The following is a 27,244-nucleotide window of genomic DNA, read 5'->3' as shown; positions in this document are numbered from 1 at the left end:
TTTGTATTTTAAATAGGTAACGGTGGTTCATGTACTCTGTTACTTTCCAACACTGACTGTGGGACGCAATGAAATTAAAATTGAGGGTGTGTCAACAAAAAGGTGTGTAATAAATAATATTTAATTTGCATTTGATTTATGTTTAAAGAATGGCAAACAATCACATAATTTAGGACTTTGTTGTACATATTTGGCACAAAAATCACTGAAAGTGAAATATGTGGACACGAAATGTTGCTGCACACACACAGACAGGTAGACGCTTATTAAATACATTCCTGTGACGTCATCACAGCGCGTCACCAGCAGCTGACCCGGCAGCATGTGGCGGACCGGGGCGACCTTGGTGTTCGGAGCGGGACTCGGAGCGGCGGCGAGCCGTCTGTTGAGCGCCGGAGGCTGGCGTGAGGAGGGGGGAGCCGGCCTGATGAGCCGGGTTCCGGTCATCCCGGTACCGGGAGTCCCGACGGTGCAGGCATCAGAGCTGCAGGTGAGTGTGCGTGAGGTCATAGACTTCCGGCATTTGCTTGTGTGTGCTCCAAAAGTGTCTTCTATCTAGTTTTCCTAACATTGTTTCCTTGACCCGATGAGGAAAACAACTTAGGAGACGCTTAACGTCTCTGCTTAACGACGTGACGCCGGATCTCCGAAGTGTTAAAAACTACAACTTGCAGGAGACTGACTACAAAGCGCGCATCTCACTTTAGCTGTTTGTGAGACCCACAGCAGACCGGCTCTCCTTCAGCCTCCTCTCATTTATCGGAGCTGCTGTTTTCACAGCGAACACTCGAGCCTGAGCTCACACTGGAGCCGCTGAGTCTCTCTGCTGGTTCTCACTGACAGACCCTGCTGCTGTATGTCGGTAACAGCCAGTGGCGGTTCTAGCCTGTATTGCGGCCTGGGCGAACACTCCCTCTGGCATCTCTGTTTTGGACAGTACTATCCTCTATGCTGTTGTTGTATACAGAGGCAGCAGGTTGAGTGAACCACTGAACCACAAGCCCAGTAATGTTGTGAGGAGGATGGAGCTGAACTCCGTTAGGGTGGTGTCTGAGAGGCAGATGTTGTCCAAGATAAGGACAATCATGGATAATACCTCCCACCTACTCCATGACATGCTGGCTAGTGACAGGAGCACACTCAGAGACTGAGATTACCCACAATGCACCACTGAACGACACAGGAATCATTCCTGCCTGTGGCCATCTCCCTGTACAACTCCTCCACCTAACACACTGTGAACACTGCAACAGCTACAGCCTTTTTACACACGCTCTTTTCTACTCTGGAATATTCTTGTCAATTTTCTTGATATTTATTTATCATCACCTCTGTTAATCCTTGATATTTATAACTGAGTGATCTGTATATATTAGTGCTGTTTCTTAAACGTGTAAAATCTGTAACATAATGTATTGTTTGGAGTTTAGTCTGTTACTGTTAATATTTTTACCATTTCTTCTTGGAGCAACTGTAATCCACATAATTTCCTTAGGGATTAATAAAGTATTCTGATTCTGATTGTTTCAGGATGACCTGCCATTATCCAATCACACATCTGCTTACCTGGATCTGTTGCTTGTTTCTCTTCTTTTCTCTATTTTCTAAACTGAGCACCCGATGGCTTTGAACTTTTCTTGTCCATCTTACATTGGTTTTAATTTTGCTCTTCAGTATGAACACAAATCCCCCAACTCAAGGGTCACCACAACATAACCTAGACCTACACCTTAGTTCACAGATTTACTTTGTCGAGGGTTTATTTCTGGGATTTCACACAACCCAGGATTCAAATCATGAATACATGATGGGCTTGGATTTACAACATGCTGAATGAAATGTGCTCTATTTGGAAGCAGCCGGCCCCTCCCCTTTCAAAGGGTCGTGTGTGAGACTTTAAATCGTCAAGCTTAATTATAAATTTGTTATTGATCCTTTACTCCGAGTCCTAAAGTGTAAATTTATTTTCTAACTCTTCTTATATTTATTGTTTGTTTACTTGCACTGCTGTAACTGCAGCCTCGTCGTCTCGTCTCTATATGCTGGACTGTCTGTAGCGGAGATGACAATAAAGTTTACTTTGACTTCAGCACCGCGCAGGCGCACCGAGGGCTCTCGCGCTCACTTTTCGTGTATAGAATTATGAAGAAACATCGGTGCAAATTATAAGTTTGTATCATGATGTCTGGTGTTTTTGTGTTTGTTGCTTTGTTTTATTTTGCGAGTTGGTTATTAGACGCTGCTCCAGCCAGCCAGAGACTCCGCCGCAAGCAGCAGGCGCACCTCGCAAACGGAGGGCGCTCTTACTCCCAGCAAATAGGTGATAGAAAACCGATCGGTGCCTGTGACATTCCCAATATGCGCTGGCTGATGTCGGGGCAGCATGAGTACGAGCAACTTTATTTTTTCTTTTTTGCCGATGCCCGTGATGCCGCCGCGGGCAACCGCCCATATCAAAAACCGCTACTGCTGACAGCACATCCTCCTGTGACTGTCACGTCACAATCATTTGGCTCACTGGGTAAAAAAAATGAAATCCATGGTATGTTCTTCTATCTGGCTGCTGTGGAACTCGTTTCCTCCGCCCTGCGACTGCATTTCCTCCATCATCACTGATCCTAGCTGACCTGAAGCAAACATGAAGCTGTAACATAACAAAGGACATCAATGATCACTGGGCTCATACGGCATGCTTCATGCAGCAACTCAACAGGAAGTAGTTTTTATTCACTCAGGCTCCAGCTGTGACTTTAACAGCTGCTCATAAAACTAGGAATGTATCAAAATGCAGTTAGAAGGAACACTTACACCATCTGCTGCACGCTGTTCATGTCGATGCTGCAGCAGCTCCTTCAGGTGTGTGAGTCCATAAAAACACTGAGGAAGAAGACTTCCATATACTCTGGATTATTGATCAATTAGTGGGAGGAGTCTCTGTGTTCCCGATTGGCTGATTGAGTGTGTCTCTGTGTCTAGGTGAGTCCAGGTAGCTCAGGAGCTGTGATGAAGTATGGCTTCCCCTCACTGGGCAACATCAAGACCAGAGAATCCTACGTCACCTCCTACGACCCCCGCACGCGTACTGCATCCTGGGTAATAGAGCGACTAAACCCCGCCTCCCTGAGCGGACTGTCAGACAGGAAGTACTGCGAGTTCAAAGAGGATGACAGGTGCGACAGGAACAGGGCAGGTAAAGTTCATGTTCACATCAGTGTTCTCCCACCGGGCTGTCAAACACAGGGCACGTGGGCCAGAACCGGCCCTCATGAGGTGCGAGCTGGACTCGCCTTTCTGCAGCTCTTATTGAGATGCTGTAAAAATCCAACTGTGCGAGCAGAGCTGCAGATAAACACCGTGACCCCAACTTTCCTTGCTTGAAAATTGTGGTCCGTGCAGGTTAACGAGGCGACAGGTGAAGGACGTTCTTCTCTACCTGTGAAGTTGTTTGAATTCTTAACGTGTGACATCTGTTTTCATTCATTGGCAGCGTTCATGTTTTCCACCGAGCGACCAATGCCGACTACAAGGGGAGCGGGTTCGACAGGGGCCACCTGGCCGCAGCAGCCAACCACAAGTGGAGCCAGAAAGCCATGGACGACACGTTCTACCTGAGCAACGTGGCTCCACAGGTGAGACTTTTTACCTGGACAGGCTCATCCAGAGTATTGATTACCTGATTGATTCTATGGATCTCTGGTGTTTGTGAGCAGAACCCTCACCTGAACCAGAACACCTGGAACAACCTGGAGAAACTCTGCCGCTCCCTCACCAAACGCTACCTCAACGTCTACGTCTGCACTGGCCCGCTCTACCTGCCCAGGTAACCTGCTGCCCATCCTTCTGTGATGACTGAGGGGAGGGGCTTGGGAATGACATTGTCAGGTGTGTGTTTCAGGCAAGAGGCTGACGGGAAACTCTACGTTCGATATCAAGTGATAGGACGAAACCACGTCGCCGTGCCGACACACTTCTTTAAGGTGAGGGCCACCCACCGGATGGTGTCAGCACTCCTGCCCGTCAGCTGGCGATAAGTTCTCCTGTCCCATGTGCCCTCAGGTGCTGATCCTGGAGCAAGCGGACGGCAAGGGGGTGGAGCTCCGTTCGTACGTGTTACCAAACGAACCTATCAGCGAGCAGGTTCCTCTGGAGCGTTTCCTGGTTCCCATAGAAACCATCGAGCGCATGTCAGGACTCCTGTTTGTGCCAAACATCATGAAGAGGACCGCCGGCGGCGTACGGGCCATCGCTGACAGATGAGCTGCATTACCCACAATCCTCTGCTTCAGACTTCCTTTAATCACAGATCAATAACGTTCGAACGTTTATGAACTTAATTATTTGTGAACTATCAGTGTGAGCATTGCTTCTGATCGAACAAACACACAACATACCAAAACAATTTTATTTAATGTTACAAAGCATCTGCACCTTCAAAATAAAAGTCTTTTTTTAACCCACTCCCTGTCCCGATTTCAAAGTGTTTTTATAAAGTCTGTCCATGGGGACACCACATGTTGATTGGCTGCAGGTCAGCTGTTGTCCAGCTCCACGTCGTCACTGAGCTCTGAGAAGATGTCAGAGAGCTGATAAAGTCTCTCCTTCTCCTCCTCTTCCTGTGCCTCCTGGGGCTCACACTTCTTCAGTCTCTCCTCCAGGACAGGGACGGCTCTGCTCTGTAGGAAGTCGATGATCTCTGAGAGACAGGCGATTACAGATTACTGCAGGCTCACCTGAACACGACACTTAAACCTGAATTACTCTGAACAACTGAACCTGAGAGCTTGCATGCTGCATCCAGGTGCTCAATGAAAACTGGGAAATCTGAGGGGTGTACTAAATGCAAGGACCACACATCCAGGCTTTGTTTGAGCCCCAGTCTGAGTAACGCCCGGGGTGCTCATCGCCTGTCTGTCCGCTCAGTTTGAGCTGCACTACAGCGCAGCTGCTCCTGACCAGGTGAGCAGTTTAGTTACCATTGTGATCGAACAGGTAAGAAGACTTCAGAGGGGTCGGGCTGTCTCAGGTGTGCTCCGGTTGGAGGTTTCTTCGATGCTCGACATGACACGACTTGTTTGTGTGGTTTGGTTTTGGAGAACAGATTCGGCGTGTCCTCGTGTTTGTGTGGTCGGAAACACACTGCACACAAACAGCTGAGGTCACGTGACCCGACACTCGGGTCACATGATCAAAGCTACACTCTGGTTTAATCTGACAGTGCGACACAAACAGGAAGTGGAACACACACCAAGCTCGAGCTGCTCACCTGCGTACGACAAACTCGTCCAGTTTGGAACTCTGGAAACCTTCAACCTGTAAAACATCTTCTGCACACACATCGGCGTCACAGTCCTGAAACACACACACAGGTGTGACACCACAATACTGCCTGTAGTACAGTCTATTGTGTACTTAATACTAGTTTGACCTCACCCGATGAGTCCAGCCACCTCGTCCCAGTCGATGTCCGCTGCGTCGTCCACATGCATGTTATAGAGCCTGAACACACACACACACACACACACACACACACACACACACACACACACACACACACAGTGATGTCCATCATGACCGGAGGTTTGTCCTGCATTCTCATTGGCTGATCAGCGAATGCTCTGATGGGTTCGCGTCACTCACGTGTTGATGAGGTGGATTTTTGCGGCGTACCCCTCGGCACCTCGGTTGAACACTCCCTTTGAGGACAGCTTAGACTTCAGCAGGTAGAACCTGGAAAACACCAACACCTGAGTTATACCCGAGGATCCGCTGCTGGCGTGGAATGTACCGGTCTGGTTCACGTGAGCAGAGGAGCACCGACCACTTGAGACGACACTGGATCCAGGACCGGGTCTCCACCTGCTCGCTGATCCTCTTCCAGGGCAGGTTGTTGCACAGCTGGTTTCGGCTCAGACCTGCAGGGCTCTGCTGGACCAGCATCTCCAGGTGAGCCCTGACAGCCTGCCAAAGGCGCAACTCTTCCTCTGCAGTCCAGGTACCGCGACCCTGAGCTGGGTGTGAGCGCACAGACAGGAGAGCATTTTCACGGCTGAGCAGAGAAATCTGTTCTACAGATCAATAACCGATCAATAACCTGCTCCGTCTCAGGTCACAATGAGCAGCTGGAACAAATCTGCAGAATTCTGACTCGGCGCCACGACAGCAACCAGATCAGCCCAACAAATGAACTTTCAAAATAAGCATGGGGGTCGTTTACTTTAAAAAATTAAAACAAGTCACTAAAGATATCTGACCAAGTCGTCTAAGTACAGTCTGTGATTGACCACAGTGGAGTTCAGAGGTTAGGGGTCACAGGGAAGCTCACCGATGGTGTTGAAGCGTTTCTCCAGCGAGTAGATGCTGCGGTCCATCTTCTCTGAGATTCTCTTCCAGTCGTTGCCGTGGAGCTTCTGCAACTTTGTGAGAGAGCATAGCTCATCCTCAGAAAACCTGAATGAACACACCCAAATTGTGTCAGGTGACCGTCAGGTTAACGAGTCAAACATAAACCCATGAACATGCAACGTGACCTCTGACCTTCCCATGTTATTCCTCTCATCAAAAATCTTCTTGGCTCTGACGTAAACCTGATCACATGTCCGAGGAATCCCCTCAGCTGCAGACAGACAAGAAGATCAAAGGTCATACTGGGATCACTGATTTTAAAATCACAGCAAGACTTAATTATGGAGTTCCACAGGGTTCAGTGCTAGGACCAATTCTGTTTACATTATACATGCTTCCCTTAGGCAGCATCATTAGAAGACATAGCATACATTTACACTGCTATGCAGATGACACCCAGCTCTATCTGTCCATGAAGCCAGATAACACACACCAATGAGTTAAACTGCAGGAATGTCTTAAAGACATAAAGACCTGGATGGCCGCTAACTTTCTGCTTCTTAATTCAGATAAAACTGAGGTTATTGTACTCGGCCCTGAAAAGCTTAGAAATATGGTATCTAAGCAGATTCTTACTCTGGATGGCATTACCTTGGCCTCCAGTAACACTGTGAGGAACCTTGGAGTCATTTTTGACCAGGACATGTCCTTCAACGCACATATTAAACAAATATGTAAGACTGCTTTCTTCCATTTGTGCAACATCTCTAAAGTTAGAAATATCCTGTCTCAGAGTGACGCTGAAAAACTAGTTCATGCATTTATTACTTCCAGGCTGGACGACTGTAATTCATTATTATCAGGAAGTCCTAAAAACTCCCTGAAAAGCCTTCAGCTAATCCAAAATGCTGCAGCAAGAGTCCTGACAGGGACTAGAAAGAGAGAGCAGATTTCTCCTGTTTTGGCTTCCTGTTAAATCCAGAATTCAACATCCTGCTCCTCACATACAAGGTCTTAAATAATCAGGCCCCATCTTATCTTAATGACCTTGTAGTACCATATCACCCTATTAGAGCACTTCGCTCTCGCTCTGCAGGCCTACTTGTTGTTCCTAGAGTATTTAAAAGTAGAATGGGAGGCAGAGCCTTCAGTTTTCAGGCCCCTCTTCTGTGGAACCAGCTTCCAGTTTGGATTCAGGAGACAGACACTATCTCTACTTTCAAGATTAGGCTTCAAACTTTCCTTTTTGCTAAAGCATATAGTTAGGGCTGGAGCAGGTGACCCTGAATCCTCCCTTAGTTATTGTTAAGAGATATATTCTAAAACACTTCTTCAGCTGAGAATCAGAGAGGAGAAACACACAGTTTTCTTGCTAGGAAGGGCAGTCACCAGAGTGCACGCACAAGAGTGAGGATCAGAGACTCGCAGCTCTGAGACTGCCCTGGTCTTTATTTATACTTTAGTGGGCGTTTGTTCCTTACATTGGAATGTGGAGGTGTGTATGTATGTTTGTGTGTCAGAGTGTGACCCCACAAACGACTTCCCTTAACCTGCTGGTCTGGAAAATCTGGAAACAGTTCATCTATATGTAAAAAAGGGCACTTAGACTAAGACTGACATAGCTACGTTAATCCTACCGTAAAACAATAAGAGAAGGTACGACCTCTCCCATGCTCCCAGGATGTGGATGTGAATGCCAGAGCACTCTGGAATGCACGCAAAGCTTTTGCAGACTATTAAGGATCGCACATCCTATCACTACCATATGTAAACTTATATTATTAAAAGATTATACTGACTACTAAATACAATTTTCTATTGACAGTTATGCTGCAATAGACGTAGGCTGCCGGGGATTCCCATGATGCACTGGGTGATTCCTTTCCAGTCACCTTTCTCACTCACTATGTGTTAATAGACCTCTCTGCATTGAATCATATCTGTTATTAACCTCTAGTTGTGTTCAAATTCATGGGCTGCATCCTCCTGAGGACCCGGCCTTCGCGGTCTACGTGGGCCGGGTCCTCAGAAGGTCGGGCAGGCTGGAAGTAAACGGCTGTGAAATGGGACGGTCCAGCCTTCAGATTAGCGTCACCGCTGTCTCGTGGAGTTTAATAAACTCGGCCGTCTGCTCCTTGCTGTCTAAAATATAACAGGACACTGGAGGAAACTCCAGTGTATTTGTGTGTGTGTATATATATATATATATATATATATATATATATATATTAGGGGTGCAACGATATTCGTATCGATATTGAACCGTTCGATACAGTGCTTTCGGTTCGGTACGCATATGTATCGAACAATACAACATTTGTAATTTATTTTATCAACTTTCCTTCTGACGATGCTGTCTGTGTTGAGCGCTCAGTGAATCTGTGTTCGACTACTCCGCCTGGGCTGCACTGTCGAGCGCAGATCCACTGAGCGCTCAACACAGACAGCATCGTCAGAAGGAAGAGCGCAGGGCACCTCCCCCACCCTCATTCAGATCTGGCGTTTGGAACTATTTTGGTTTTCATGTGACGTATGACCCTGAAGGTAAGCGCGTCATGGACTAAAGTAAAACAGTATGTTGGATGTGCCACGCAATGCTCAATTACATGGGTGGGAGCTAGTGTGCTAGCGCAGTTAGCTCGTTAACGTGTTGGCCGTCTAGCCCCATGCACGGAGCGATCGGCGGTAGCTCGTTAACGGAGATTTGCCGTGTTGTGGTGTTAAGGTCATTTCAACGAGATTAACCTGAAAGCACTAGTGGGAACACAACGAATATGACTGCACATTTACACCGACATCATCCTAGTGCAAAGACAAATACAACAAGCATGCTACTAACTTTAGCCGAGTCATTTAGACAGCTGTTAGCACATGATTCTCCTTATGCTGCTGAGAATATAGCCCAGAAGAAGCGGATAGTATAGCTTTTATTTTGGAAAGAGACATTTCTCTGTAATAAACTCTCTTTTCCAAAGATGCATGATTCCTCAATCAGATACAGGGCTTGCAATATCGCTAGCCCGACGTCCCGGAGCTAGCGATTTTTTCAGTCGGGCTACCAAAATCTATCTCTGCCCTGCCCGTCGGGCTATTGTAGGAAAAATATATGTCAATGCTTTTGCATTCTTTCAGAAATGTAGCTGGGTAATTATGTCATTGGCATCGGTGAGCCACTGTCAATATGTGACATATTGAAATCGCGTTTGAATTTGCGCTTGTTTTTTGCTTTCACTTTGCAATCGTGCGAACTGTGTATAGAGAGCGACAGCACTGATCTGTGAGTGATGATAATTTGTGCACCAATTCCTCTGACATCGTCTTATTAATCGTTAGCTTACTATGCAAACATGACAAGTGAAATCTCCCGCAGCTTAAACATGTGAGAGGTTGATCGCGCAGAGAATCGCTGAGCTTATGTGAGTGCGTGTGTAAAAGCAGCAGGATTTATATTTGACTACGATGACCTGGATTAGAGCTGGGCGATATGAGATTTTTTCATATCACGATATGTTTTTTTAATTTCAGGCGATAACGATATCTATCACGATATCAGCCAAATAACTATATTTGTAAGATTTAAATGTGCCGTTGCTCACACGTAAAATGTGAAATAATCAGCAGCTTGTTTTTATTTAAATATTTATTTCCCATAATAAGTTCAACAGGGTAGATGTACTTAAGGAACATGAGACTTTTTCAGATAAATAAAGGCAAATATTGCAAACTACACAAAAGGCAGCTGCTAAAGCGTTTAAGTTTCAAAATAGAACAAACGAAACAGACTAAACTGTCAATTCCACTTAGAAACAAAATATTAATTCTAAAAATAAATCTTAGTTTGTTTTACAGAAGAACAGACAAAACTGACTAACTTTTGTCAATATCAAATAAACTGAGAACTAAAAGGAAATTCTCAATCTCTTCTTGTTGTATAGCTGAGCTTTTCAAACAGTTTTAACAGTTACTTTAGTCTGACAAAAGCCGAATGAAGAATTAGCGCTTCCAGTCAGAGACTGAGGCTACGTCCACACGTACACGGGTATTTTTGAAAACGGAGATTTTCCGTTTTCGTTTTAAAAAAATAATCCCGTCCACACATAAAGGCAGAAATGAAGGAAAACGCTGCTATGAACATGCCAAAGCAGCAGGTGGCGCTAGATTCCTAACCGTGCAGAAATGTTGGCCAATCAGAAGTCTAGAAGCCTCGGTGGGAAAAAGTAAACAAAGCTGGGGCATAGAAGCAGAACCGAGTCGTATGTGTGGAGGGACAGTAACTGTGTGTATATGTAAGCATTTAAACACTGCAGAGAGTAGAATTAACAGTAACAGTATTGTAGAAATTCATTTCACCGAAACAATAACGCGGCGCACAGTGTGACGCATGCACCAGTTTATTGTATTTCCAGACTTGCTTTCGGCACATTTACAGTGCACGCTACTCTGTTTTTTGTCAGACTTGAAATAGCAGAAATACCTTCACACTACGGAGCTTCTATGGCTCTTCCGTTCGACAATCTCTCCGGCATTGCAACCATCATCTGTTTTCTCTTCGGTCACGCTCGGTTGATTTTTCTAGTCGGCACACTCATTTCCTCCATTACCCGCTGGCTGCTTCCCAAACAAACACACGTGCGGCTTGGCACCCTAACCAGCTCTAACCTGGTTAGGGTTAAATTTAAAAACTGTACTTTTGAGTTAAAATATATATTTATAATTTTAATAAATGACAAATTAAAAAGGCATGAACATTTTTTTTGTATCGAAAAAATATCGAACCGTGACACCAAAGTATCGAACCGAACCGTGAATTTTGTGTATCGTTGCACCCCTAATATATATATATATATATATATATATATATGAAGTTTATATGAAACGCGCCCTGAGGTGACTGTTGTTGCAATTAGGCACTGTATAAATAAAAGTGAACCCAACGTCGTTCTGCATTGGTTACGTACCGATGTTCTCCAGGAAGTGATGCTGTGCTTTCAGCCTCCTGATCTCCAGCTCCTGCTCTTTGAACCTGTGAGGAAACAGAAGCTGCTCCGCTGAGCTGATTCCCGTCAGAGCCAAGAAGTCGGCCACGTTCTGTTCGATTTGCTGGTTCTCAAGCTGAGAGTACCGCCCCCAGCGCAGAGACACACCTGGAGGAAGACAGGCGTTCACAGGGTTAATGCGCAGTGCTCGTACCTTCCTGCTGGTGGCGTCTGCAGCAGCGTTACCTTTCTTTTTGAAGGCCTTGAAGCGTGCCAAGTCGTACCGCAGCAGCTTGTTGATCTGATCAGCAGATTTCTTCTTCACATGAGGAACAAATTCCTGAAGTTCCTCCAACAACTTATGGTCAAACCTGAAGCACATGACATCATCATCATCATCATCAGCTGACATCATCATAAAAGCAGAGACAACAAAGATGGACGCCGCATGAGGAGCTTTGCGTCCACGCTGCTTCCTGTCTGAGCGTGCGGAGCCGCAGGTGGTAAGGTGTCACGGCTCCCCAGCTTTGTTCAGTCTCTGATCTTTCTGTGTTGTGTTCACTGACGTCTCGTTAACATGAACTTTATGAACTCACTCTTCAGGATCAGCTGCCGCCTCCGTTCTCCTCTTCTTCTTCTCCTCCTCCCCGTGACCCCCCGCTGCACCTCTCTGCCTCTTTGCAGGATTTACATTCTTCGTTGCCTTCTCTCCATTACATGATGTCACTTCCTGCACACTTTCACTTCCCCTCTCCTCCTTCAACCTGTTCTTGACTGTTTGAACCGACACATGTGCATTTGCTGTTGCTGTGGCTACACTCGCCATGCGCGCCGCCTTCTTCTTTTGTTTAGTCTCGCTGTAAGGCTCCCTTTCCTGTGATGTCACTTCCTCTTTCTTTTTCTTCTTTCCTCCCTCGCTGCTCTTCTTCTCTTTTCTGCTCACCTGTCCATGAGGAGAACAGAACACCTCCTTCTCCTCCTTTCTCTTTTCTGGCTCTTTGTCCTCCTGTTTTTTCTTCCTTTTCTTCTCCCTGCTCACCTTTTCATCCCCAGTAGGAGGTGAGGGAGGAGCCAACAGTTCTTCCTCCTCCTCTTCTCTCCTCTTTTTTCTCTTTTTCTTCCTCTCCTTCCTGCTCAGCTGTTCACCCAGACCAGGAGACGAGGGACCCGGTTCCTCCTCTTTCTTCCTCTCTGCCTCGCTGGTTTCCTCCTGTTTGTCCCCCCTCTGCTCTTTCTCCTCCTTCTCCCCATTCACATGTGCATCTTCAGCAGAAGAAAAAGGAGAACTGAACACCTCCTCTTCCTCCGCTCTTCTCTTATTTTTCTTCTTCTTCTTCTTCTTCCCCTCGCTGGTTTCCTCCTCCTCCCCGTTCACCTGTCCATCTTCAGCAGGCGAGCTGAACACCTTCTCCTCCTCTCGTCTCTTCTTTTTCTTCTCCTTCCTGCTCACCCGTTCCTCTTCAGCGGGAGGACTGAACAGTTCCTCCTCCTCCTTCTCTCCTCTCTCAGGAGTGTCGATGTCGATGGGAGCAGGCGACTCCTCGCCCTCTGCGCGCCTCCTCTTCTTCTTCTCACAGGATGATGGAGGTGTCATGATGGGAGGAGCAACAGGAGGAGGCGATGGCTCGATGCTGCAGGTCAGTTTGTGACAGAAGCTGCAGAAGAAGAAGAGGAAGGTCAGGTCAGGTGTGGCCAATCAGGACAAATAAACAGGACACAGGTGTGAGCTGACCGCCTGGCACAGGCGAGGCTTCAGTGGGGGAGGTGTACCCGGCCACTTCACTTTACGCCCGCTGCCAGGGCGCAGGAAGCCGCTGCAGGATTCTCCTGAACAACGGGTATTGCCGCTCAGACAACACATTTTGAAACGGCTCTAACATCACCTGTGTGTCTCGGAGCGCCCCAGCCAACATTCATTATCAAAGTGTCCAAGCTCACATGTGACAGCGACCAGGTGTGCTTCACCTGTGATATGATCTCCTCACCGCAGGAAGAGACGCTCGTCTGTCTGGCTTCAGATCACGTGACTTCATTAGAGAGGGTGTGCGCACGTCGTCAGGCCGTAACAGCGATCAGAAACATTATCAATCAGCAGAAAACCCGATAACGAGTCAGAGCTTCACGTATCACCACCACGGAGCCCCCAAGGACGGCCCCCACCTGTGGCTTCCACCCGGCAAGACTCAATCAGCTCCAACCGACAGTCAGGACACATCTAGACCCCCTTCAGCTGGTTTAAAGTGGCGTCAGACAGGCGGATGTTGTCCGAGCTGGCCAGTCAGAGGAACGTGCTCAGTGAGAGACGGAGACTGCCCATAATGCACCACAGAACGACACAGCGTGCACACTGCAGCAGTTACAGCCTTTGGCACGTCGTCCACACCAAAGTGCAGCTCAGTGTGAGCGGTTCAATCTGTGACGTGTGTCGTCGATTCACACCAGGATTCAGGGTGCTTTTATTCAGCTGTGACATCACGTCCTCTGAGATTAACCACACAGCTCTCTATACTCCTCACTGTACTCCTTCACCTCTGCAACTCCCTCTATTCTTCCTCTGAATGCTTTCCTATACTTCCTCATTTCTCCATCAAGCCTCCTTGTCTCCTGTTCACTGTGCAGAGGAAACAACTTCTCAGCTGGTTCCCTCAGCACCCAACCTGTAGGTAACTCCTCCCACAACCAGGAGCCCCTCAGCATTCCTCCTCTTCCTCCTCGGGCATCTTCCAAAACCATCTGCTCTCCCTAACCTCTTTTCCTCGAGCCCAGTGAGAAAAAGAGAAGAGTGGCCTTCTGTTCAAAGGAGGAGGAGCAGGTAGGGTCAGATGACGTCACAGAGCACAAACACGTGATCTGTCCTGTGCTCACAGCTGTGACACGCGTGTACATGTTTACAACAGTCACACAAACTGCTGCGCTGTGGCTGTCGTGGTTGCGTGTAATCGGCTCACGGGTCAAACTCTGTTACAGCTAAGAAGCCACGGTATCGGCCGGTAGCTAGCGTTCTTCCTAAACTCCGTGTCCGGGGTCGCTCAGGTGTGACGACCCCAGCAGCGCGTGGAACACGATCAGCTGATCAGCTGCCGTCTACCTGAGAGGAGACTACGGCAGCGGGGTCAGGGGTCAACCCGCCTCAGACAAAAGACGAGCTCGAGCTGCATCGCGAATTCGCCGCTGAAACCAACCTGGCGCTCATATGTGACGTCACTAAAGAGCTCTTACTCTGTAAAAACCGAACCGGTCACACTGAGGGTTAGGGGTCAGGGCGAGTTCAATTTAACGCTAACCTTAAAGAAAGAAAACGGAAGTGCTCCTACCTGATCTGGTGTGATCGATCTTTCTCGCGCTCTTACAGCCGTTAAACTTTGATTCTCGCCGACTCGCGCTCTTTGGCGGATGCACGCGGACGGCGGAACTCGCGCTACTTGTTTACGTCCTGTGTTGCAGCCGCGCATGCGCAGTGATGGACATGCTCAGTGGAGGAAGTGAAGCGGTCCCTCTGAGTTTCCGGATTCGTTTGAGGGTTAATTTTTTCTATTGGTGCACGAAGAAGAGCTGATAGGAGCAGGCGCTCCGTAAAATACATGTGCGCTTCCATAAAAATAAAAATATATAAAAACTAAAATCAAACAAAAGCAAAGGGCACATTAGAGTTTACTAACTAAACCAGTGGTTTAGCAGTGTGGGTGTGATCAAGTTCCTTTGAATACATGTGAAACAGAGCTGGAGACTGATTTAGTCAGAGATTAAAAGTGTCAAAAGCGCCAAATGTGAATTTTTCATCTGATGAAATACATCCAGTAATATCCCCTAGGAGTAACACTGACCTCTGTCCATCCACTCCTTGTTATACTGTGATACAGCGAGTAAAATTATGATTACACAGCAGTTTCCAATGTATGAGGTAGAGATGGACCGATCCGATATTCATCCAGGCTGGAATATTGAGTTTGCAGCAGGCTGTGAGTAAGTTTATTTCAGCATGAAACACATTTGTTGTTTCAACTCTTGGAGCTGATCAAAGTCTTAAAATAAGCTGCAGAGAAAAAAACAACAACCAATGCACTTATGTTGTGATGAAGCTGTGCTGGAACAACCAGTTTATTTCAGAGTTACTAAAACAACGCATTTATCAAAACGTCTTTTAAAAAGCTCAAAGGACACAACAGTGTGTTTGTTTTAGTATTATTATTTTTATATTATTAGTCTTTGACGATAGCGTCGGCTGTCTCAGGCTGTCAGCAGCTGCGAGTTTCATGATCACGGTGTCCAGATCTACATCTTGTTAATAATTTTACCTCTTCACTACGTACGACTCTGGATACTGTAGCTCTGGTGAAAACTAAGGCCTAAATAATACTAAATAATCAGGCCCCATCTTATCTTAATGACCTTGTAGTACCATATCACCCTATTAGAGCACTTCGCTCTCGCTCTGCAGGCCTACTTGTTGTTCCTAGAGTATTTAAAAGTAGAATGGGAGGCAGAGCCTTCAGTTTTCAGGCCCCTCTTCTGTGGAACCAGCTTCCAGTTTGGATTCAGGAGACAGACACTATCTCTACTTTCAAGATTAGGCTTCAAACTTTCCTTTTTGCTAAAGCATATAGTTAGGGCTGGACCAGGTGACCCTGAATCCTCCCTTAGTTATGCTGCAATAGGTGTAGGCTGCTGGGGGATTCCCATGATGCATTGGGTGTTTCCTTTCCAGTCACCTTTCTCACTCACTATGTGTTAACAGACCTCTCTGCATTGAATCATATCTGTTATTAACCTCTGTCTCTCTTCCACAGCATGTCTTTATCCCGTCTTCCTTCTCTCACCCCAACCAATCACAGCAGATGGCCCCGCCCCTCCCTGAGCCTGGTTCTGTTGGAGGTTTCTTCCTGTTAAAAGGGAGTTTTTCCTTCCCACTGTTGCCAAAGTGCTGCTCATAGGGGGTCATATGATTGTTGGGTTTTTCTCTGTGTGTATTATTGTACGATCTACTGTGCAATATAAAGCACCTTAAGGGGATTTGGCGCTGTGTAAATACAATTGAATTGAAATCTACGTCGCTGTCACACCACTCCGAACAAATCCAATTATTCTGGATCGGGACATGTGTGGTCCTGATCAAAGGTCGCCTGCAGACAGCAACAGGAGGCGGCTTCGTTTGTCTGCAGTCAGCTGACTGAAATGTGAAATCTCTGGTCAGATTTGAACCATCGTCGCTTTTGGGACTGGGAGGGTGAGAAAGGTGTTACCAGGCAACAAGGAGGAGGACAAATAGGATCAAGCCTGATGAAACTTTATTCAAGCCTCCAACACAGGAAGTGACATTTCTCTTTACGATCAGACTTTTCCAGCTTACAGAGGTCAGAGGTCACAGAGAGGCTTCAGCTCCAGACGGACACCTGTGATTGGTAAACATGTCAGGTGGGAGAGCCTGACATCACGTCTGTGAGCTGCATGTTTGAATAAAGTTTGACAGTGAAATACAAGCTGAGATGTTTGTTAGAGAGATTATTTAAATCAGCACCACGAGGTTAAAGGTCACATTTCTGCAGTTACTACAGAATCAGGTGAGTACAGGTGAAACAGGACACAGATCAGGTCACAGGTTCACAGGTCCAGGGTGACGTTTACATGCAGAGTGTTTATCATGCGGTCAGTGAGTGCATCGTCAGTTGGTCTGCATTCAGTCACCTCGTTAGTTTGGGTTAGGGACCACAGAACAAACAGGAAGTAAACAGCTGTTTCCTGTACGGCATTGTGGTGGGAGGAGCAACAGCTGATGGATATGATGACCTCATTAAGGCTGTGTCCTTTTAAAGCTGAAAGTATGGGTTACTAAACTTCACTACATCTACCAGAATGCTTTGCATCCCCCCCCCAGTCATGTGACTTAATGAGTCGTGTCCTGCGCCCCCAAGGGTTTCAGCAGTCTCTTCAACCTCGACCACTTCTCGTTAACTTGTTAACCATCACTACATTTGCCCCTCACACTGACACGCGTGCTTCACACCTCAGACCCACACCCACCCCTCAGACCAAGGACCTTACACCCACACCTACGCCTCACGCCTCACACCTCACACCCACGCCTCACGCCCTACTACACCTTCCCTACCGCAGCATCACAGGGATGCCCACGTTCACCTTCTAATGCAGTCAAACCTCAGCTTGCCCCACCAAACATGCCTCTCTTGGCCACTAACGTGGGTTTCCTGTGGGAAAGCCCACACCGGCATCCCCACTAGCCTTGAAGGGCAAATATGCTGCGGGCGCTGTGTGAGATAAATATGGGTTTGCCCCACCCACATAGCCCCACTTACCCATCCACACAGAAGTGCTTGCAGCCCTAAGTTTGATTAAAACAAACTTCCAAACATCAAATCAAACCTCAGAGTCCATCCAAGCATTTTTTTCTTCTTCCGTACAGAAACCAACCTGTGATTCCTGATCATGTGACATGTGTTACAGGTGTGTTAGTAAAAATTAAGATTATTTCTGACAGCAGTTTGTCCTACATGCAGACGAAAACCCTCATGGCCCCAAGTCCAGGATCACTGCGGTCCTGGTTTCAGTCTGAGGAGCCAGAGCCACACTCAACAACAAATGCTACTCCTTAAAGGGAACTAGAATTCAGTCGCTCCACCCGATCAGACTTGGGGCTTCATCAGTGATGATGATGATGATGATGATGATGGAGGGAGGAGCTAGCAGATTGTGCGTCCGGGTCCTCCTCACTGTTCCTCAGCAGCAGTGAAGCTCGCTGCTCATTCATCCTCCTGGACTGGACTCTCTGGACCAAAGAGAAGAAGTTCTCCTGACCGTCAGGAACCGGAGTGAGCACGTCATCCAGGTCTGGGAGGGAACACCTCTGGTCCTCCATCCTGTCAGACTGCAGACAGAGAGACAGGTGAGGGCTGTTCTACACTATCCTGTTCCTGATGACGAGATCAGTGTTGATCCAGGACCATCCCTGAGCAGCCGCACTGTTGTGACATATTGACAGAAAGTACTTGTTTGCACCTTACAGAGAGCCATCTTGTCATGGGGTCTGGAGGTCAGTAAGTGGGAGTGGACCCAAATGCAGACACAGACAGAAGCTCACGTGGGTCATAACCCGTCTGGTAGCTAATGTAACACAACAAACATGGATAAAATCTTTTTATCCCCATAGCATCATCATCTGTTCTGATGAGCTTCTCTTTCATCCTTCAGGTAAAGTGTAGATTTGACTGAAAATGCTAAAATCAAGTCCTGCCCACGTCACCTTTACTGATTAATGTTAAAACAATGTGTACAGATAGTAAGGTACAAACGAATTTTTCTTGTTGTTCATTCGTACACATGCAGGAGCTGCACTATCATATTGCTCATAGATCAGAGTGAACTGGAGTGAAAATGGTCGGATACTTCAAACAGGGCCATTCTGACCACTGACAGGTGAAGTGAATACAGTCATACCACCTGTTAGTGGGTGGTATATATCAGGGAGCAGGTGTACATTTTGTCCTCAGACGTGATGTTAAAAGCAAGAAAAATGCACAAGAGGATTTGAATGTGTCTGACAGTTTGGGTCAGAGTGTCTCCAAAGCTGCAGCCCTTTGGTTGGTCTGCAGGGCTCAGTAACCTATCAAAGAACCAACCAGGTTCACTGACGGCTGGACCGGGTGGCCCATTCTGATAGAAAGGTGTCAGCATACACATCATGTGGATGCCCAGATGCATGTGTACTGCTTACCTGGGGAACACCTGGAAGCACAAGGCCAGATTGGAAGAAGATGAGCCGAGGAGGCGGCACGATGTTTTGGGTGATGTTCAGCTGGGAAAAGTTGTGTCCTGCATCCACGTGGATGTTACTGTGACAGGCCTACCTAAGCACTGTTACAGGCCGTGTCCACCCTTTCAGAGAAATGGTGCTCCCTGATGGTTGTGGCCCTTCAACAAGATAAGCCACGCTGCTAAACAGGTTCAGAAATGTTTTAGAGCACATGAAGTTTGAGGGCGGACTTGGCCTTCAATCAGGGATCTGTGTGATCTCCCAGACTAAGCAAATCCAGTCTAGGAGGCCTCAGCTCGCAGCTTACAGGACTCAAAGGATCTGTTGCTAACATGTTGCTGCTAACCCTAAACCAAAAGTAACCAAAGGCTTTATTATTTACCTTTTCTCTTTGCTTTAGTCAAGAACAATACTAACTTAGGGAGGTCTCTGTTTTCAAAATTAGAGGTAAGAAAGCATTTCTAATATTTCTGTCTGACATCACAAGAATCTGATTGGTCAGGAGCATTGATACTCCCGGTGTTGTAAAAACCACACCAACCAACCACACCAGTGTGTCCAATCTTTAGCTAACAGTTAACCCAGTAAAGATACAGACCTGGTAGTGTATGAGCATGTAGTAAAAGTCCAGGCTGGGCACAGGGGGTTGATCTGGACTGCAGGCCCCACAAAGAGCAGCTGGTCCCGGATCGGGCAGCAGGCTGACGCTGGCTCTCTGGTCGTCCAGCCTCTGACACTGAGACTCCAGGATCAGGTCCAACAGGGCCTCTGGCTCCCCCTGCTGGCTGCTCCTACGCTGCACCAACAACACAGGTGTTACAAGTGGTTAACAGGAGTCTGAGTTAAAGATTTGAGTTCCAACACACTTAATGTGACAGCATCTGAACACCACGATGTCACCATCTGTCCTCTCCGCTCTTTCCAAAATCACCAAAACTCTTTACTGCATGTTGAGTTTTCACTTTGATCTGCAGTTTCACACCAATGTTTGTCAAATACTACAGACCAGAAGAGTCTGAGGCAGCTTATGTCAGCCTATTGCTTCTGACTGTCTGTAGATGTCTTTGATTGGAGTTCATCCAGGTGCAGAGCTTCACCTCAGACAGGTGATGATTCTTTATAAGCTACAGCTAAAAGGCTGTTTGATCCATTCATCGGGGTCTCCCCTGAATCTGTGACCTCTCTTTAATTATTCAGGCTGTTATTAAAAATCACATGAGGTAACTCTGACCACACATGTGGTCCATCCAGATTTTTAGGTTCTAACTCGTCTCATCAGACCTCTGTCTGATCAAAGCTACCCAAAGACTGATCAACACCTCCCTTCAGATTTGGCTCCACCTGGGAGCTCCTGTCTCTCCTGGACTTGTGGGACCAGCTCAGGTGTGTCTTTCACTGCAGGTGAGAGTTACCTTACTTCTGGGGGTCGTGATTCTCATTCTGGAGCTGAGTGCAGAGCTAAGGCTCTGTCCCCGAGGTCTGGCGGTGCCGCCTTCAGGACTGGGACCGGCTGGACTCACAAGGCCTCGGAGAGTCCTGAGGGTCCTCAGGGGTGAGGTGGAGGTCAGCGTCCTGCTGCTGACTTTACTGGGATTGTGGGATTCTGGTCCTGGATCCAGACTACCATTTTGATCAGGGGTCGTGGGACTTTTTGACACCGCCCCCCCAATCCTGCCGTTGTGGTGAACATTTGAAGAGAGCGAGGGGGAAGGCACGCCTGGGTGTTGGCTGTCCGTCATGATGGAGGTGTGGGAGGTGCTGAGGGAGGAGTTCTCCTCAGGCTGTCGCGGTGAACCTGGACACAGAGGAAGTGACAGATAGTACTCTGTAGTATTCTGTATACTGCATTTCATTTTTTCAGACTTAAAGGCTAAAACGTCCGTTTGAGCCCCACGAGGTCAGAGTTGGCCTGCAGCCTTTTTTACTGTGTGAATTAATCCTTACCTCCATCTCCACCTACCCCTCCACCCCTCGCATCAAACAGTGTGAAACATATACCATCACCCTCATGTTTTCGGACACTAACAGTTAACAACCCAAACACCTGGAAGGCAGCACAGGTTCTCTAATGACATGAAGGTGATGCTCAGACGTTTCCATCCGCTCATTATCAGCACCACCGTCAGGGTGATTTGGGGCTTTTAATCACTCCTTTGAAATGTTTGTTTTTACCAGGGTGGAGTGATTGTACAGAAATACTAATTTTTTAAAAATTGTACTTTCTCTGCAATCCACACAGAGTGAAGAACACACCCCACTAACATTTGGTTTAACGTCCCTCAGCAAGCTTCAGCCTGACCCGATGCTTTGGATGTTTGACCACTCCTCTTGGCAGAAGCGAATCGATGCTTCAGCAATGTTGAGGTCCGGGCTCTGCGGAGGCTGATCCATCGTATGTTTCTATTCAGGATGCTTTCACTGCACTGGCAGTGTGTTTGAAGATCTCCATCACCTTTGGCTGACATGCATCTGGAACCACGATGGAGACTCCGCCATGTTTCACACAAGGCTGCAGACTCTCACTGTTGCACCTCTTCTGACCTCCTCGTACATGCTGACCATGACGTGGACAGTTCCTCTGATCTTCAGTCCACTTCCGGTGTGATTTTTATACCCCAGCTTTCAGCAATAGTATGTCTTGGTTTAAAACAGGCCCCCTTCATGAGATCAGAATCAGAATAGTTTAAGCAAATGTAGATTTGTATATATGAAGGTTTGTGTGTGTGTGTTGTTTGCAGCAGTGTTTAAACTCTGATTTATCTTTAAAATGTTGCCTGCAAATGAGAATGAAGCTGAGCAGTTGGGTTGTGTGCGCTCCACATGAAGCAGAAACAGTAAAGTTAGCCGAGTGCGCCCTCGGAGACGATTTCAGGTTAAAGTGAAGCTACAGAAGTAGGTCAACAACAACAGGAGCAGAGCTGCCAGTGTCTAATCGCATTTACAACACAAAGACAGCCACACACACGAATGCATTAATGAGCAGTGTCACTGCGTTCATCTGCCCCAGGCTGCAGCTCCACCCAGAGGCTGTCGGGGGAACTGCGGCAGCCCACAATAAAGCGGCAGAGAAAATCAGAGAAGTCAGAGGTGGTTCAATCTGGACTCTGAAAACGTCACGAAGGGGCCACACACACACACACACACTCCCCGAAGAACAAAAGCTCCTGTTCCCTCACCTCTACATTACAGACTTCCTCCAACTTCCAGCTTCCTGTCTTCGACCCCGTCAGTCGTCACGCCGCTCTGCTGCTGGGTTCTTCGTCTTACTCCTCCATCGAGTGAGGTCTCTCTACCAGCCAGTCCACACAAACTTTAAAGCAAGCACAAAAGGACATACACATACTCACACAATGAAAGGAGAAGAACCCCGCCCCCTCGCCCTTACATCATGTTTCTATGGAAACCAAAGAGAGTCGTCCAAATCCCCCGCCTCACACACATTCCTGCATTGTTAAACTCCATTCAGCTGAACTCAGAGGACGCTCTTCATCAGTGGGCCTCACACACACACACACACACACACACACACACACACAATCTAACACTGTTGGCATAGACTTTTGCACAGTTGAACCAACAGTTTCAGGATAAAGCTTCTGTACCTGTGCCCAGACTCAAACATCATTAAAAATGCACGAGTATAATTGTAAAAAGAACCCAAAGACAGTGCTGTCATCATGTGACTGACACATCTTTAGCCAATCAGTGTGCAGCATTCTTCAGTCAGTCATCATGTCCTGTTAAAAACAAAAGTCTGTGATTCCTCAGCTCAGGAGATCAGAATCCTGATCCAAGGCTGCTGGGGATTCCCATGATGCACTGGGTGTTTCTTCTTCACTCACTATGTGTTTATGCACCTCTCTGCACTGAATCATTATCTGGCTCTCTTCCACAGTCTGTCTTTGTCCCGTCTTCCTCCCCTGAACCCCACCAGGCAGCAGCTGCGAGCTGAGGCAGCAGACAGCAGAAAGTTTTTCCTTCCCACTGTCACCTGCTTGCTCATGTGTGGGTTCGCTCCAGGTACTTGGGCTTCCTCTCAAATGGAAGTAGTGGGGTTGGGTTAATGAACGGTGTGAGTGCGAATGGTTGTCGGTCTCTGTGTGTTAGCCTGTCCAGACCCGACCTGTCCAGGATGTCCCCCAGCTCCTCCCGGGCCCCCCTCTCGTCCGATGGTAGCTGGGACAGACTCCAGCGAGCGTTTCTGAGAGCTCGAAGCAAAGCTATTAAATCTGTGGATCCTGCAGCTTATAGGAAGGAAGAACCCGTCACAGGGGATCAGAGAAGTGAAGAGACTGAAACTGAACACTCACTTCATGTGTAGCAAGGATCCACAGTGTCTGTGGCAGGGCTTTCAACACATCGCTGACTACAAGCCCCCTCCCCCGATGATGAGCCGGGACAACAGCTCTCTACCAGATGAGCTGAACAACTTCTTTCTACGGTTTGAGGTTACAACACCACCCAGGCACAAACAGTTCCACTGCCACCGGGCGGGGCTCTCCAGCTGTCAACAGCTGGAGAGAAAGGCTTGAGCTGAGCTTTTAACACAATCATCCCATAGCAGAGTGTGGAAAAGCTGATGTTTCTAGGCGTGGACACTGCAACCTGCAACTGGCTTCCTGAAAAGCAGACAGTGAAGGTGGGCAACCGCACATCAAAAACACCTCAGTGAGCTCCTGTGAAGATCAAAAGAGGATACCAGTACAAAATCCATCCATCCATTCAACTGAGTTTACTTCACTTCAATTCAAAACTTCCCAGGAAAAAAACCTGTGGCAGAGGATCAGGAAGGGGTGGCCATTTCCAGTCTCACTTTTATCTGAGACTGGAAATTAGAAGCAGGAAATTAGCAGCCCCAACCTGTCCATGGTATCGCTGTCACCCTATGGCAGCTGGGATAAGCCCCAGTCCCACAGAAACCCTGAACTGGATAAGAGGAAGAGAAGGGATGGATGGAAGTTAGCAGCCATCCAGGTCTTTATGTCTTTAAGACATTCCTGCAGTTTAACTCATTGGTGTGTGTTATCTGGCTTCATGGACAGATAGAGCTGGGTGTCATCTGCATAGCAGTGTAAATGTATGCTATGTCTTCTAATGATGCTGCCTAAGGGAAGCATGTATAATGTAAACAGAATTGGTCCTAGCACTGAACCCTGTGGAACTCCATAATTAACCTCAGTGTGTGAAGAGGACTCTCCATTTACATGCACAAACTGGAGTCTATTAGATAGATATGATACAAACCACTGCAGTGCAGTACCTGTAATACCTACAGCATGTTCTAACCGCTCTAATAAAAATCCATGTGTCGCGTCTTTGAGGATTTGTTCCCGTCTCTAAAGGAACAGATTTTCAGATACTGTTTATCTGTTAGAAATTTTGTTTTTCTTTTATGTAGAAAACGATTGCTCAAGAGCACTTCAAAAAATACAGGAAGTCTGGCAAAATATAAAGAAATGAGTTTAAGGTTAAGCCTTTTGCCCAGTACTTAGTACACAGTATCAGCAGTATAACTGACTCCTGTTAGAAGGCGATACAATCACTGATCTCAAAGTTCAGAAAGGGTTAAAAGTGAGGATCCACCCCCACATGTCCTGCTCCCCGAGTCTCAGCTCGTCTCTTCCCGTAGCCGGGCTAAGAACACGGACCCACATCGCTGCACGTGTTCACCTTTCCTTAAAGCTGGAAACCATCAACTATCATCTGATGAAGAGTTATCATTTAGAAGGTTGAAGGAGTCCACTCTCATCTCCACAAACTTTTCATTTGCAATTCACGACTTTTCCATTGTTTTGATTTTGGTGGGTATGAAAATTTGAGAACTTCAGGATGTTTCATAAAATGTGTGAAACATCAGGAAAAATCAGCTTTAGAGGTTTTTTTCTCTACTGAACTAAAATGAGGATGCGTGTATGTCTGAGAGGCGTCCACATAAGGAGACAGTGAGAGGTGTGTAATTCTCTGTTTTGCCATCAGGTGTCACTGTGATGTCACTGTCCTCAGTCTGTCATTGCTCAGCAGGTCGCTACCATGGTAACCGACGCAGCCACCTGATGCTGCTGTTTTGTCCACAGCATCGTCCCTGCTGCAACGACAGACAAGAGCAAGCTTAAGGTGAGAACAAGAAAAGAAGATGAGTGGAGGAGAGGTGAAGGTCCTGTCTGAGCATCACCTCAGCAGGCTGCTGGAGGTGAGACACTTTCATATTCATCTTACTAATCCAGGTAGCCAAGATGGCGCCGGTGCGTGTGGCTTGCCGTCTATCACTGCCAGTGTTATGTTTGTTTGTTTTGATTTTATTGACTATTGTAATAAATGCCAACTCTCTCTTGGTGTATGATCGCCTAACCCTACTGGATCTCCGACCTTCTGTCAAAGGCTGGGCAAAGTGGAACCAAGCTGAACATAAAACTTTGCCCCCGCTAATATCGGAGATCCCGGCTCACCTGTGCCGTGTTCCAGATCCACCACTCCGGCAAAAGTGCCGTCGCCGGGGTCGAAGGGCTGGCTTCCTGGTGAAGCTGAAAGCTTCTTTAAGGTATTCTCTTAAGCCCTTGTCCAGAAAACAAGGAGTGGTGCCAAACTTCTGTTTCTCTCGGCGATCGTTGGAACCTGTCTGTGCCTGGCTGGTACCTGTCATCGGCCTAGATGGGATGTCCCGAAAACCCTGCTCTCCTCGCCCCCGCCGACGTGGTGTGAATCTGCGGAACCTGCGGCCTCTGTGTCGGGCTTCTAGGACGGCTAGCGACGGGGATCCGCTGCTTACCGCCAGGATTGGCCTGGTGAATGCTAGGTCCCTAGCGAACAAAACGTTTATCCTGAAGGATTTTTTCACATCCCGAGGACTGGATTTTCTTTGTGTGTGCGAGACGTGGCTGAGCGCCGGTGAGTGCAGCATCTTCTCGGATCTTCTACCCGGCGATTGCTGCTATTTTAATTCCCCACGTATGTTGGGCCGAGGAGGAGGAATAGCTACGATCTTTAAAAGTCATTTTAAATGTAAGCAGCTATCAACCCCGTCATTCACCAGCTTTGAACTGTCTGTGTTTGAGCTGGGCTGCTCTCACACAGTGTTGTGTGCGGTGGTTTACCGGCCTCCAAAATACAATAAGGACTTTGTGAGTGACTTTGCTGACTTCTTGGCTGAATTCATGCCAAAATATGATCGTGTTCTTATTGCTGGGGATTTTAATATTCACGTGTGTTGTCCTGACATGCCCATGGCGAAGGGCTTTTTAAACCTTATTGATTCGTTTAATCTGGTGCAATGTGTGACAGGTCCCACACATGAACGTGGACACACGCTTGATCTTGTTTTATCTCATGGTTTTTCTGTTTTTAACATAGAGATTTGTGATGCTGTGTTTTCTGACCACAGTCCTGTGATGTTTGAAGTTCCTCTTGCCTGTGCCTCAGTTAAAACTCGCGCTGCTGCTCAGCGCTGTCGTGTTTTTAACTCCTCCACTGCTGAACACTTTTCAACAGTCTTTGACCAGATCTGTAAGATCCCGGATTTTTTATGCAGCCAGACTGAGGAACTGAGCTCATGGTTTTATTCTACCTGTCGGACTGCTTTGGACACTGTGGCTCCATTAAAATCCAGACTGCCTAAAACTAAATCTGAGCCCTGGCTGAACGACTTGACCCGAGCTGTCAGACGCGACTGCCGTCGAGCTGAGCGCAAGTGGAAAAAGGACAAACTACAAGTGTCATTCCAGATGCTGAAGGACTGTTGGCGTCGATATCAAAGAACTGTAAAAGATGCCAAAAGAAAACACTTATCTGACATTATTTTGTCAAACTGCCACAACCCACGTGTTTTATTTAAAACTATTAACTCTGTTCTTAATGCACCATATACTGACTGTATTGAGCCCTCATCAGAAGCCTGTGAAAATTTTTTACACTTTTTTATCGAGAAGGTCTCCTCCACAAGGGCTCAAATCTCTCCTCATGCTCACGACCTCTCAGTCTCTGTTTCCTGCTCTGCTGTCTTTGACAGGTTTGAGCCTGTGACTCTATCCTTTTTAAAGGAGACTGTTGGTCATCTTAAGCCTGCAGGGTCTCCAAATGATGCTGTCCCTCCTCGACTTTTAAAAGAGGTGTTACCTACAGTTGGTCCTTTGGTGCTTGAGCTGGTAAACCATAGTCTGATGTCAGG

The 27,244-nt window shown here is 47.2% G+C and overlaps 3 protein-coding genes and 1 long non-coding RNA gene across 7 annotated transcripts; 1 reads left to right on the top strand and 3 right to left on the bottom strand.

Annotated features, from left to right (window-relative positions):
- Positions 1-103: 103 nt before the first annotated feature.
- On the bottom strand, positions 104-2,871 carry LOC146697859 (uncharacterized). Its single transcript, XR_014923438.1, has 2 exons — positions 2,809-2,871; positions 104-2,644 (listed from the first exon to the last, which is right to left on the bottom strand). It is a non-coding gene; the product is annotated as an uncharacterized LOC146697859 (long non-coding RNA).
- endog (endonuclease G) lies at positions 291-4,458 on the top strand. Of its 2 annotated transcripts, none has more exons than XM_085476642.1 (6): positions 291-490; positions 2,977-3,170; positions 3,488-3,629; positions 3,711-3,820; positions 3,896-3,977; positions 4,057-4,458. In XM_085476642.1, exons 1-6 carry the CDS (start codon positions 323-325, stop codon positions 4,255-4,257), a joined length of 897 nt encoding a protein of 298 aa, XP_085332768.1. In that variant the 5' UTR covers positions 291-322; the 3' UTR covers positions 4,258-4,458. The 2 variants fall into 2 exon arrangements, with proteins under 2 accessions (XP_085332768.1, XP_085332769.1); XM_085476643.1 differs by lacking the exon at positions 291-490 and adding an exon at positions 2,636-2,856.
- On the bottom strand, positions 4,389-14,785 carry LOC146697857 (uncharacterized). Of its 3 annotated transcripts, none has more exons than XM_085476639.1 (11): positions 14,633-14,785; positions 11,915-12,973; positions 11,565-11,689; positions 11,301-11,486; positions 6,535-6,613; positions 6,323-6,447; positions 5,819-6,008; positions 5,638-5,727; positions 5,431-5,496; positions 5,264-5,349; positions 4,389-4,693 (listed from the first exon to the last, which is right to left on the bottom strand). In XM_085476639.1, the coding sequence occupies exons 2-11, from the start codon at positions 12,910-12,912 to the stop codon at positions 4,530-4,532; spliced, it is 2,109 nt and encodes a 702-aa protein (XP_085332765.1). In that variant the 5' UTR covers positions 12,913-12,973; positions 14,633-14,785; the 3' UTR covers positions 4,389-4,529. The 3 variants fall into 3 exon arrangements, with proteins under 3 accessions (XP_085332765.1, XP_085332764.1, XP_085332766.1); XM_085476638.1 differs by lacking the exon at positions 14,633-14,785 and adding an exon at positions 13,284-14,519; XM_085476640.1 differs by lacking the exon at positions 14,633-14,785 and adding an exon at positions 13,304-13,356.
- A 1,801-nt stretch (positions 14,786-16,586) lies between these two features.
- LOC146697856 (uncharacterized) lies at positions 16,587-22,408 on the bottom strand. The gene is made up of 4 exons (XM_085476644.1): positions 22,260-22,408; positions 20,496-20,878; positions 19,682-19,879; positions 16,587-18,198 (listed from the first exon to the last, which is right to left on the bottom strand). Exons 2-4 carry the CDS (start codon positions 20,820-20,822, stop codon positions 17,974-17,976), a joined length of 750 nt encoding a protein of 249 aa, XP_085332770.1. The 5' UTR covers positions 20,823-20,878; positions 22,260-22,408; the 3' UTR covers positions 16,587-17,973.
- Between the last annotated feature and the right edge of the window lie 4,836 nt (positions 22,409-27,244).

Source organism: Copadichromis virginalis, linkage group LG12 (genome assembly GCF_057382275.1).
Source record: "Copadichromis virginalis isolate Kocher_CV1m ecotype Utaka linkage group LG12, C_Virginalis_male_GT1.1, whole genome shotgun sequence".
Classification (NCBI taxonomy): Eukaryota; Metazoa; Chordata; class Actinopteri; order Cichliformes; family Cichlidae; genus Copadichromis; species Copadichromis virginalis.
The sequence above is the reverse complement of the archived record's forward strand: the minus strand, read 5'-3'. Positions and strand labels throughout refer to the sequence as shown.